At 46.1% G+C, this 13,225-nt stretch overlaps 1 protein-coding gene across 1 annotated transcript; it reads left to right on the forward strand.

Moving 5' to 3' along the window:
- The first annotated feature begins 2,747 nt into the window (after positions 1 to 2,747).
- On the forward strand, positions 2,748 to 10,247 carry PTGS2 (prostaglandin-endoperoxide synthase 2). Its single transcript, XM_063165438.1, has 10 exons — positions 2,748 to 2,842; positions 3,194 to 3,310; positions 3,419 to 3,562; positions 3,989 to 4,132; positions 4,512 to 4,693; positions 5,470 to 5,553; positions 5,723 to 5,969; positions 6,869 to 7,155; positions 7,316 to 7,463; positions 7,607 to 10,247. Exons 1-10 carry the CDS (start codon positions 2,788 to 2,790, stop codon positions 8,011 to 8,013), a joined length of 1,815 nt encoding a protein of 604 aa, XP_063021508.1. The 5' UTR covers positions 2,748 to 2,787; the 3' UTR covers positions 8,014 to 10,247.
- Positions 10,248 to 13,225: the final 2,978 nt, after the last annotated feature.

Raw genomic sequence — 13,225 nt, forward strand, 5'->3', positions numbered from 1 at the left:
GTGCCAATGAAACAGGGAGCCAAATGATCAGAGTGCTCCATGAGGACACAGCAGGAAGACACAGGAAAGTAGAGCCTAGCTGTCTAGCCAGGGTGATCCCATGAAAGCACAAAGGAATTTCATAATCAAACCCTTCTGTTAATTGAGTTCTAATACTGCAAAAGACACAGAACAGGAGCTTAAAGACACCAACTTCCCCTGGAGGTCCTTCGGTTCTCAAGAACATTGTTGGAACATCAGGATTGTTGTCCTATCCATGTCCGATCAGCCTTGGAGTGTGCTTGCATTGGGAGCAGCATATCCAAGCTGACAGCAAACTTCAGATTGAGCTCCTTCTGCCATGAAAGAGCAGCAAAAAGGCACAGGGCAAATGAAACTGTTTCACATCCCAGGAAACTACTGCGCTGTAAAACATGAGATTGCCACAGTCACAAAGGGAGGGAAAATATTTCAAACAGATTAAAAAGGCTCAAGGATAAATTCAGCGCTAATTCAATTGGGTTCAGCTGACCCACTGCAAAATAGAGCAGCACCAGTGCCAAGAGACAATGTTTTCCCTGCTGCCACTCCATCTCCCTTTCTTTTGTTGGCATTACTGAAGCATGTCAATCCTTACAGGTCACTGCCTCCTCTGTCCTGAACCCTTGCCTTGGAAAAGTGTGAATTTATGCAGTTAAACCTAAAATAGAAACAGGAATAGCTTCAGGGAATTGCCTCCTGCAGAAATGTCAGCAAATGCAAAAAGGCTGAGGTTGACGAAGGTTCTCTGTTCCACAGGCTGCTCTGACCTGGGCCAAAAGGTACTTCAAGTAACAGAAAGAAAAATAACATTAATTCTTAGCAAAGATGGTTTATGTGCTAAAAACGAAAAGAGCACTTTGTTGATGCATAAAATCTCCACCTGGTGGTGAATCCTGCCACAGCAAACTTTCATTTCTGAGAAAAATTCCCTTTCCAACATATAACCAGTTCTTTTCCTGAGATAATCCCAAAGAAAAAAGTACGGAAGGGCAGCCTTCTGGGAAGCAGCACCATTGTATCTCCCTGACTTTTCATTATTTTGAAAAGCTGAAGGACCTCTTCAATTCTACTGCAGCTGACAGTGACATGAGTGACCTTTCCCAGCCAAAATCAGACTTGAGAGAGCTCACGTCACACTGACTGCAGCATTGAGTGGAAAGTGAGGGGTGCTGACTGGTTTTTCAGCTCCAGAAGTACTGCTTCTCAAGGGGAAACATCCTCTCCAAAGCCTGGAGTTCTGCCCTGTTTCTTGGTTTACATATTGATTAATTATAATAATTGAAAACTTTAGGCATCATCAGTTATCTCAATCTCCACGGTCCTCTACATCATAGCACAGTTACCTTTGTATTATTATTTTAGGGGCAATTGTCTTGATTCAGTTTTCCCCTTAATGTTGCTGGAAACAACTCTGGAAACATTTTCCTATGCATGTTATTTAAACACAAGGTCTCACTTGCCTGCTGTTTGCAGTAAAGTCTTATCGTGTGACAGCATCCAAGAAAGCTTTGTGAGATGGAACAAAATCAGCATGAGATGGACAAATGAAATGTATGAACATGTGTGTAGACCCTTGGTGCTATGCATGCCATAGCCTGATCCACTGGATAACCAACATTCCATATTTAATTGATTTGACTTATGGAAGAAAAAACATCACTTTTTTTACACTTGATAAAACTGAGCAAGATGTGGCTGTGGCCACAGGCCCCTGGTTCAGCTGGGCTGACAGAGACACCCTCTGCTGAAGTGTATGACCCAGCCTGTGGTTTCTGCATGCAAATGTATAAAGAAATATTATCTGCCTTCTCTTGATTATGCAACTTTTTGTGTACCAGTCTTAAAACATCCAGACAGACCCACCACTGATGCACACTAGTTACTCACTAACTACAATACACTTTGGGGCCACAAATAAGATTATTTTTAAATCGGTCTGAATCCACTTTCTGTCAAGTCACAGATTTGTAGTTCAAACAAATGCCACTATGTAGTTCAGCAAATGCCACTACGGGGTTTTGGTGTTTAATGCTGGCGTCCATCGAGGGCGAAAGTGCAGCTCCACACTGGGTTGCACAACCATATGACAACCTCCTGTTTTCATTGTCGCTCCTCACGCACTAAGGCACTAAAAATAGTACCAAAGCGTAAATAATCTATGACCAAAAGATAAAGTATTCTCAAAGAAATGAGGGAAAATCTGTTTACAGCGCAGCCAATGGGGGGGGGGTGGTTAGGGGTGGATGGTGATGGAGAATTTAAGAGAAAAGTGCTGGGGGGGGGGGGGGGAAGCCACTATTTGTCCCAAAGATGCCAAATAACAGGATTTGGTCTTATCACACACACTGAGCTCCCTAAAACTAAGCTAGAATTTAATTCCCTCCAGCATTCCTTCCTTCCTTCCCGCTGCGCGGGGCGCTCCGCAGCGCGGTGCTCTGCAGCCCGTGCGCGCCGCAGCCCTGCGAGCTGCCGCGGAATGAATTGAATGAATTAAACAAACAGTGAGGCGTCACTCAGCGGAGCCCGGCGCTGCCAGCAGCCCCGTGCCGTGCCCTCAGCCGTCCCTCGCACCTGCCCGCGAGGGGCCAGCCCGGGGTGGGCGGGACGGGCGGAGAAATTCCCTCTCCGTTCATGCTTCCGGCTGTGACTCAGCCGGCTCCGCTCCGCACTGCCATAAATACGGGATGTGCGGCAGGGGCCGGCACACTTGGAGCTGCCGAGCCAGCACCGCCAGCCCAGCACAGCACAGCCCAGCCAAACCCAGCCATGCCGCTGCTGCCCCTGGCCCTGCTGGCCGCGCTGCTGGCCGCCGGCCGCGCCGGTGAGTCCGCGCCGCGCTCCGGATTAACGCGCGCTTTGCCTTTCTGCTTCTCCTGCTCCTCGCTCTCTTGGCATTTCTCTGCTGTCTGTGGGTGCCAGGTCCCCGCTGGCCTGTGAGGGATGATCTCCCCTTCTGAGGGGTGTTATTGCTGGCAACACACAAGAGGTGAATTCCTGCGCTTTTCAAGCTGCTCCCTGGTAGCCCAGGGGTTTCTGTGGATGGATGGATGGATGGTCGCTGTGATGCCTGATCAGCCTTAAACTCCCAGGGCGTTCTCGTTCTTTGTCTAAAGCCCTGGGAAGGTGGGACTGTATTGCAGAGATGCTAACCCCAGCTCTGGTTCTTCCGCAGCCAACCCTTGCTGCTCGAACCCCTGCCAGAACAGAGGCGTCTGCATGACCACAGGGCCAGATAGCTACGAGTGCGACTGCACCAGGACAGGCTTCTACGGGCAGAACTGCGCCACACGTGAGTATCCCACACCCCTCTCCCAGATGAAACACTTAGTCCAGTTCCAGCATTGCAGGTTATCTTCCATAAGCAAATTGATAACAACCTTCCCATTGTCGTTTGCAGCGGAATTCTTCACGTGGCTGAAGCTAACATTGAAACCATCACCAAACACTGTCCACTACATCCTCACCCACTTCGAAGGAGTCTGGAATATCATCAACAACATTCCCTTCTTAAGGGACACTATTATGAGATATGTACTAACGTGTAAGTGTCAGTTGCCTCTTCCAGTCCTCTTAAAGCTTACTCCAGAATATTGCAATGAATTGATCTGTCGACAAACCAAGAAGCCTAAATTGCACTGAAATGAAAACATCAAAATTTAAGACTTCTGCATGATGCAGGCTTGTATGAAACATGCTGAAGTGCAGCTTGATTCTGCTTTCTGCAAGAGTCCAGGATTTTGCTGGCGTGAACTTGGCGCCCCATTGCTTGTGTTAATAGTGAGATCCAGCGGATCAGCCAGGATCCAGTCCTGTTATTCAGTTACTGTAATCAGATTTACCATCAGTAACTGGTATGTTTGGAATTTACAACTGCTGCCAAATATATGCAAAAGATCTGGCTTAGTGATTTACTCTTTGAGCCTAATATGTACAGTTAAAAATAACCAAATATTTATTTGTCTTTCAGCAAGATCACATTTGATTGACAGCCCACCAACTTACAATAGTGACTACAATTACAAAACCTGGGAAGCTTATTCCAATCTTTCCTACTACACAAGAAGCCTTCCACCAGTAGGACTTGACTGCCCAACACCAATGGGTGTTAAAGGTGAGGAATAAACCAGACACATAATGATTGCTTGGTCTTTTCTAAGAGGAAAAAATAAGTAGTAGTTCCTATGAGACCTGCTTGTCTGTAGCCTTTTTTCAGTGTAGTTGACTTTAGGAATAACTGTGTTTTGGATATATTGTTTAAAGATCTAAAAGAGATTATTCTGGTTCTTGCTATTGAGTTAGATGCTAAAAGCAGGGAATTTAGAAATTTCTGATAAAATCAAGAAAGTGAGCATAGAAGAGTAGGTAATTCTCTTTGTTTGTATGCTGCTGTCTTTATATTCCACTGAAAGTCTTATGCCTTTTTGTTAGGAAAAAGTTCAGTATTGCATAAAGAGTTGTCTTGAGTATCTCACTGTGTGTTTCTCCCACAGGGAAGAAAGAGCTCCCAGATTCAAAGCTGATCGTGGAGAAGTTTTTGCTGAGGAGAAAGTTTATTCCCGACCCACAAGGCACAAACGTGATGTTCACCTTCTTTGCCCAGCACTTCACCCACCAGTTCTTCAAGACGGACCAGAAGCGGGGCCCTGCCTTCACCAGAGCACTTGGCCACGGGGTACGGTCACAGCTGGGGACACGGCTCGTGCTCTTCGGGAGCTGCTGAGCACCTGGAGTGGCCAGAATGGCATCCAGGGGACACCTGTGCACATACTGTCCATGGGATTACCCCTCCTGGAACTGCTCCTCAGGCCAAATTCCAGTGTTCAGCAGCATCTCTTCCCGAGTCGGAACCACATGCTCTGCACAAGTGGTTCTGTTTAAAATACCTGCCCAGTGATCTCTTATTGTTCCCAAAAATCTGCTTTCATCTAAAGCATGTTAGGTGTAGTGAGTATCCAAAACTTCTCTGGACTCTGTCAGTTCCAAAGAGCTGTATCCAGCACTTAAGTATTGCTTATGCACTGCCAATAGCCTTAGTTTACAAAGAACTTCACAAGCAGACTTGGATTTAAGATCTTTACCTACAAGATTGGCATCCTTTGGACAAAGAGTACTGTAAGTGTCACTCTAATGTCCAAACCAAAGCTATAAATTGTGTGTTTATATATAGAAAGCTGTCTGCATAATAAAAAATTGCTGACACTTTAAACAGAGTCCTTTTATACTGCTGATGTAACAACCTCCTCTTATGCAGAGATGGCTCCAGTTGCCAGGAAATAATTTGGCTTCATCTTAAATATCGGTGCATAATACTTATAAGGTAGCAGTAACATAATTGAAAGGTAAACATCTAGGGGGTGAACTCCTATTGGTATCCATAGAACAGGAGCTTATCTTAAAATAGCAAAAAATGCAGATTGGCTTCATGTCCCAAATGCTTTTATTTTATAGGTTGACTTGAACCACATTTATGGAGAGACTCTGGAGAGACAACTTAAACTGAGGCTTCGAAAGGATGGAAAGCTAAAATACCAGGTATGTCTTAGCTCAGAATTCCTACCTTCTTACTGGATGGCACAGATTTCCTAAATTAGTGCTGTGTGAATGGTGTGGTGATCTAAAGTGTGAATCAGAGCTGAGAGAGTGGACAGAGCTTTACTAAAGTATGGTAGCTCACAGCTCCTGCTGTTTCCCCCTGGCACAGATGATCGATGGAGAAATGTACCCTCCGACGGTGCGGGACACGCAGGCAGAGATGCTGTACCCGCCTCACGTGCCTGAGCACCTGCGCTTCTCCGTGGGCCAGGAGGTGTTCGGGCTGGTGCCGGGGCTCATGATGTACGCCACGATCTGGCTGCGCGAGCACAACCGCGTCTGCGACGTGCTCAAGCACCAGCACCCCGAGTGGGATGACGAGCAGCTCTTCCAGACCGCCCGGCTCATTCTCATCGGTGAGAGCCCTGCTGCCAGGTGCAGCTCCAGCTCCAGCCTGCATGGCTGGAGTGAGGGGGAAGCTATCCCTTAAACTGGGGTGTGAGTGGCTCCTTCGTGGCCTGTCGCTGGGGTTGTGTTGAGGCGCAGTTTGCCCCAGCTCTGCTAAAGATGGACCTGAAGAAAACTCAGGGATAGTCAGTTCCCTCATGAGGGAAGCAGAACTGAAAGCAGTGAAAAGATAGGAAGCTCAGGTTCCTTTCTCAGAGAAAGCCTGCTAGGCTGGATGACCTCAGGCTCCCTGATCTGGGGTTTTGGTTTTTTTTCCCCTAGGGTTGGGTCAGCTCAGGTATGCTTTAAAAGAAAGGCTGTGATTAAGGCTAAAGTTCAGAAGGTTATGTAAAATGTAACTCTGCATAGTTCTCCAGTCTTAATTGTATGCCCAGTGATATTTCATCTTATGTAAGTGGTGATGTCCTCTAAGCTGGAAAAAACCTTGCCCCAGCTGAAACCAGAAACCAAGACAATTGTATTATGTAGTTCAGAAGCTGAGATCTGTTTTAAGACATCAACTTTCTTCATTATCCCTTCCCTCTGTCCTAGAGATACTGTATAGCTAAACACAGTGTAAATACTGGTGTGTGCTGTTCTGTGGAGGGTGCAAGGAATTGTGTCTTGGGAGGGGAAAGCAGGCTGTAGAAAATACCTCACTACTCACACCCGGGAACTCTTGGGATCTGAAGTACTATTCCACCCCTTAGTCACATAAAATACACAAATTGCTTTCTAGGAGAGATTACAGAAAAGTGTTTGTTGTCCTTATCACTGTAGTAGATTTTAGAACAGTTCAGAAATGGTGTTTTCCCTGCCACTGAGGAGAAACAGTGCCAACATTCTCTCCTGTTCCTTTGCCCAACAGGAGAGACAATCAAGATCGTTATAGAGGACTATGTGCAGCACCTGAGTGGGTACCACTTCAAGCTGAAGTTTGACCCTGAGCTGCTGTTCAACCAGAAGTTCCAGTACCAGAACCGCATTGCAGCCGAGTTCAACACTCTGTACCACTGGCACCCACTGCTGCCTGACACCTTCCAGATCCATGACCAGGAATACACCTTCCAGCAGTTCCTCTACAACAACTCCATCATGCTGGAGCATGGACTCTCCCATATGGTCAAATCTTTCTCCAAGCAAAGTGCTGGCAGGGTAGGTCCTTCCTCAAGTCGATGGTGAACTGACAGGCATGAGCCTCTGTGGGTGGGACAAGGGAATGGGATAAAGCAATTCAAAACTAATCACTGGGAAGGCACAACTTGCTCGTGACTCATATCAGGAGAACTTACAGATTTTCCTCTTTAATGTACAGGTTGCTGGTGGGAAGAATGTTCCTGCGGCAGTGCAGAAAGTGGCTAAGGCCTCCATTGACCAAAGCAGGCAGATGAGGTACCAGTCCTTGAACGAGTACAGGAAACGCTTCATGCTGAAACCATTCCGATCCTTCGAAGAGCTTACAGGTAACAGTCCTCATCCCTCCCAGCAAATGAGAGACATTGCCTTAACATGCCCACAGAGTCCTGCAGTGTCATTGCTGGGCTTGAGCAGGACAGTCTTGCACAGAAAATGGGGATTTTCCACTTACAGTTTTTAATCATTGCAGGAGAAAAAGAGATGGCAGCGGAGCTGGAGGAGCTGTACGGGGACATCGATGCCATGGAGCTGTACCCAGGCCTGCTGGTGGAGAAGCCCCGGCCCGGGGCCATCTTTGGCGAGACCATGGTGGAGATGGGGGCCCCGTTCTCCCTGAAGGGCCTGATGGGCAACGCCATCTGCTCCCCCGAGTACTGGAAGCCCAGCACCTTCGGGGGCAAGGTGGGCTTTGACATCGTCAACACGGCCTCCCTACAGAAGCTCATCTGCAACAACGTGAAGGGCTGTCCCTTCACCGCCTTCCACATCCTGCCTCCCGAGCCCACCGAGGCCACCATTAACGTTAGTACCTCAAAAACTGCCATGGAAGATATCAACCCCACACTCCTGCTGAAAGAGCGCTCTGCCGAGCTGTAGGAATCCAGCTATCTCTCTATTTATTTATTTATTTAACTGTGTTATTTATTCTATTTATGGCTTAGTATTTAAAAAAACAACTTGAGCATCTTCATTGTGGGGGTTGCCTTAAATTCCTTACTGAAGTAAGGCTTCCATTTACGAAAGGGATTTTCTGTGTTTCAGCTTGACAGTGGTCAATCCCTTGTTTAAAATCTTCTGTAACAGAATGATGTATTCCAAAGTGGATAAAGGTTCCAACTTCTTTTTGTTTTAATACTTGATGAAGGGGGCTGGTGGTGAGTCTGTCTGACAGTTTTCATAGGTCACATAACACTACAAAAGCAACTTCTTTTCTCAGCAAGTTGAAAGCAGCTATTGACCTAAAAGTACAAGAAAAAATCTGACTTAATGAAAACTGCCAGAAAAGATTATGGATTTCATATGAGCACTCAAAAATTAACAAAGAAATACTTGAGATTCACTTCTTTATATAAGGTCAGAAAATGCATTGCATTTGTTGTTGATACTACCTCTCCCTCACTGCAGAGAGGGCACTTTGTATCATAACTTATTGTCTCTTATGTACAAATCCACTTCTGGATTTAGATGAAAGTAAATTTTTTACAGCTTTTTAAAAATATGTTTTTAATGTTTTAAGTATTTAAAGTAAAATTTTTTACAAGTTTTTTAAAAAATATTTATAATGTTTTAAATATTTAAGAAAATAGTACTTTTCCTGGATTCTACTTCTTTTTGAAGGAAGTGTGACAGATGTATTTGTTGTGTAAGGGGGTGAAAATGAGATACTGAGCTTAGCAGTAACTGACTCTCAGGCTGCAATACAAGGCTGTTTGCATTTGGATAGGGATGTTTTTATTATGTAACTCTGGGGAGGTCTTAAACTTGGCCGAAGGCACTGGGATTCTTTTCATAGCTACAGTTCTCTGGTCTACTTGAAAATGTAATTTTAATGTCTGTTACTCCAAGGACAGGAGGACAGTGTAGCTGGGGTTAGAGTGTGTTGTGGCTTTGTGCTCCCAAAAACAGGGGGGCTGTAAACTGAGCAGCTCTGTAAATACACAGAGAACTGAACACAAGAGCTTCAGCAGCACTTCCAGGCACAGGAGATAGCTCTGCCTGTGTGCACAAGCTGTACATATAATTTGTACTTCTATTTATTGGGGGGGGGAGGAGGGATAATATTTTATTTATAATTTATAAACAGAGTTATTTTAAGTTACGTGTCTTAAGCTTCTTTAAAACTGACCAGTGCAAAATCTTCTAGACATATTTGTCCTAATCCAGCAGTAAAATATCTAGTCTCATCTGGGCACATAGGTTACACAGGATCTTGTATAGGACTTCAGACTTTGCATGTAAGGGTATCTTTTTTTAATTTCTAGAGAGGAAATATAGAAGATGATCCTCCCAAAAAAGCAGCTGGGGAACTATAGGGAAAAAGAAAATGTCACTTCAGACTGGAATAGAGCAGCAACCGGGTATTCTGTGCCCCTGCCCAAAATTACTTGACTACTTGTGGAAAAGGACTTGAGTTTTCTATTTCATCTGAACTCTTAAGCACTTGTAGAGGCTTGTGCATTGTACCAGCTCTGGCAGCAGAGTAGTTTGTCTGTGGCTTCTGTTTCCATGGATTTGTGTAGAGGCAGCCATGCCTCGTGCTGGGTAGGGCTGTAGTTGTGGCCATGAACAGCAGAACCAAGTTCTCCTGCAGCCATCGATACCAGTGACTCATCTGGAGTGGTCCTTGGTATGGATGCTGTGGGAGCAGCACGGGCATTTGTTTTCCTTTCTGTGTTGGAAGCACAAAGAAGGGAAAACCTTCTCTCCCCTTGTATCCAAAGGTGGTCAGTACTGTACGTGCTAACGAGTGAACACTGCTTGGACATTTGTTCCTCATGCAAATTGTCCATCAGACCCAGCTCTGGGCACCCTTCTGCCATCAACCCAGGAGCAGGGTTTGGCAGAGTCAAAGGGAGACAAGTCTGGACAGATTGAGTTATTTTGGGGTAGGCACAGAGGAATTCCTCAGACCATCTCATTTGAGTAAAGTTACAGGCTGCTTCAGCAAGGATTCCTGTGCACTCTGTGTTCTGTACTCTGCAGCCGCTAAATGTGGATGTTTGAGATTATTTATTTGAAATTCTGTGAATTGTTTTTCACTTTATTTTTGTAGGACAACAATGTTGTTAAAATGCAATTGTTTATATAAATAAATTGAAAACTTTACTTTATGTGCTCCTTTGTTTGTGTTTTCCTTCAGCAGTATTTAGGGTGGAACAGTTCTTTAATTGATTACATGGAGAATTACAGAGCATTACCAGCAGCACTAAATGCTCTGATGTGTCAAACCCAAGATGCCTGTAGCTTAAATTACCCAGATGCAGTAATTTTTTTCTCTTTGGCCTCAATGAAAAGGGATGTCACTATTCCATCCCTGGAGTAGCCAGCTCCTCTTATCTACATTCCAGATGCCAGCACAGCCCTGGCAGCTTCAAAGGGAAAGTACAATACTGGAGTTGCACAACACCACTTTGGTGTAACTGACTTCCCTTCCTCTCTTCCCTTTTCCCAGGCTAGAACAGCCTAGAGCTGTTTCCTTTCATGCTTGGCATTCTTCAGAAGGGGAAACTGCTTTGGGATGCAAGTGACCACTAGACCAGAGCAGGGCTGTGCTTCCTGAAATCTGGAGCAGGAGCTTGGACAATGTGTCCCTCTCTTGCAGTGAAAGCACCTTTGAGGCCACCCAGCCTCTTCCCTACATTTTCACCTCTGGTGAGAATCGAGGGGAAGCTGAGAAGGAGACATCCCAGAGGATCACTGTACTGCCTGTCAGTCACCACCTGCACCAGCCTCTGAGCAAAAGTCACCTCAGTCCCCCTCAATCATCCCACTGCTGACTGTCCCTAGTACTCCCCCATCGCAGTATTGGTGCCCTGTCCTCTCTAGCCTCTGCCTAGAGACCAACCCTCGAGCCACAGTACTTTACCTAGAGTCACCTTCCTTCTAGCTACCCAAAGTCCTCTCTGGTCCAGGCTCATCCCAGTGTCCCACAGATCAATATTCCCAACAGCTCTCCAGCCCTGAGAGTGTGACAGTTCTGCCTCTGCTTTGGAGCTCACTTCCATCTCCACAGATCTGCAGTTCCTTTGCATTTCTCCTGTACCCAGGCACCTAAACTCTTCCAGCAATTCTCCTCACCGCTCACTCCTCATCACTTCAGTGACCATCTTCAGTCCCAGAAATTAAACATCCTGAGGACCCTTGCAAAAGCATCGCTTCAGTGCCTCTCCAAGCTGTGGGTGAATGGGGGCAGGTTCAGACCACATGTGGGGCTCTTTTCCTTTGACACCAGTCAGCTCATTTTCCCCACAGGTGAATTGCCACTTCCCTGTTTGGGGAGAAGCTGAGCAAGGGAGGACGGAAGACAAGGCCGGTGGTTTCAGTGGAAGATGACGAGCAGGGATCAGGAGGCTGCAGGATCGTCCATGGAGAAGATGGTTTGGGTGACTGCTGCCCTAATTAGGGAAGGGCCAGCCCGAATGGATTCGAACACAATGGCTGAGATAGTTTGATCAAGGAGGAGCTCCTCCTTCCCTCTGAGCAGGGGCATGTCCTGATGACACAAAAGACAAGAATGTTCCCCAGAGGAACATTCCCTCCCTGCCCTGCCAAATTCTTGCTCCCCAGCCTGGGTTGAGGGAACTGTTGCACCCTAGGAAGTGTGATAAAGGAACGGGGCTCAGCAGGAAGCCCATCCAGGCTCAGGAGAGCTCCGTGCTTTGGGAGCAGGTCACCTCTCATCCCTGCCAAGGGCTTTCCCCAGCATCACTCCCTCTCTGCCCACTGCGTAGGAATTCCTTGCGTGCGCTGAGTTGGAGCCCTGCAGGCACCTGACCAGATTGGGTTCTGCACCTGAGCTGAGCTGAGCTCCCAAGGCAGATTCCTTTGCAGATTCCAATTTCCAGATTCCAGGGGATCTTCCTGTAACAAGGAGCTGCAAGAAAATAATCCTTTGATTTTCAGCATCAATCCAGAGAAGTCAATAGATGTCTTGGCTGGAGAGAGAGAATGGATCTGTCATGTGTTCCCTGCCTGTCCACAGCCAATGAAATAAGTGAACAATTCTGGAAATTACAAATCTGTGCTCTTCCCTTTGGAAGACTGGGAAGAAAGTCACAAAAATGTTGTAGGAATGCACATATAGGACAGAAAAGAGCTGGCTGTAGCTCTATGCCCTAAATGTGGAAAATGAGGTGATCTGAGACATCTTACCCCCTTTGCTAAAATGCATGAAAAGGGCCAGACAAGGCAGAAATGAAGCAGTATCCCAAAGGAATATCATAGGGAAAAAGCCCTCCTTGGGAAGAGCTGAGTGCTCCTCTTCCTTTAATCTGGGATTTCAGTTTGTAAATAACGTACTGAGGAGCAGCAGAATTGGATTCAATTTGTAATTCTTTCCGCTGATCCTCTGGGGGTTTTTTTTCCTATTAGCATAAAACCTGGGAGTTCCGTGCTTACTTACAGAATAAGTCTTGATATTTTTATTAATATTGGCAAGATACAGATCAAAACCAAAATCAAACCCAACCCAATTTTCCATTCTGTGATTTTCTTGTCTGAATATCCTGAGTCCTCACTGAAAATCTCAGCGATCACGTGCAGCTAAAGCTCGGGAAAGCAGAACCAGAGGTGGCCTGGGCAAGTTGGGAGCTGAGCAGCTTTGGGAGAAGGAACCTGTTAAAGCTAGTGAGATCTCACCAGCTTGCCATTGGAAAGGGCAGGGTACAGAGCACTCTGAATTTGACTCATGCTGACTTTTCATCCAGCAGGCATTCCTCATTGGAGAGAAAGCCAGGCAGGGAAACCCTAAACCTGGGGGGAGAAGGCAAATAATGTTCAAAACATCTTCTTTCAAACTAACCCACTGCATACCCACTGAGGATCTCTGCATCAATGCCTCATCCCTGGAAGTTTCCAAGGCCAGGCTGAATGAGATTTGGAACAACCTGGACACCTGGAAGCAGCAGGGGGTAGAGATGATCTTTGATGTCCCTTCCAACCCCAGCCAGTCTGAGTTTCTATGATTCTGCCTAGCCCATAGCAGGGCACATCTACAAAAACCTGAAAATACTTTGCATCTTCTAACCAACTGCAACCCTAATATATAAAATGTTTTTATGTTAAATTACTTAACAGTTACCAGAAGGCC

The sequence above is a fragment of the Melospiza melodia genome, chromosome 11, assembly GCF_035770615.1.
Source record: "Melospiza melodia melodia isolate bMelMel2 chromosome 11, bMelMel2.pri, whole genome shotgun sequence".
Taxonomy (NCBI): domain Eukaryota; kingdom Metazoa; phylum Chordata; class Aves; order Passeriformes; family Passerellidae; genus Melospiza; species Melospiza melodia.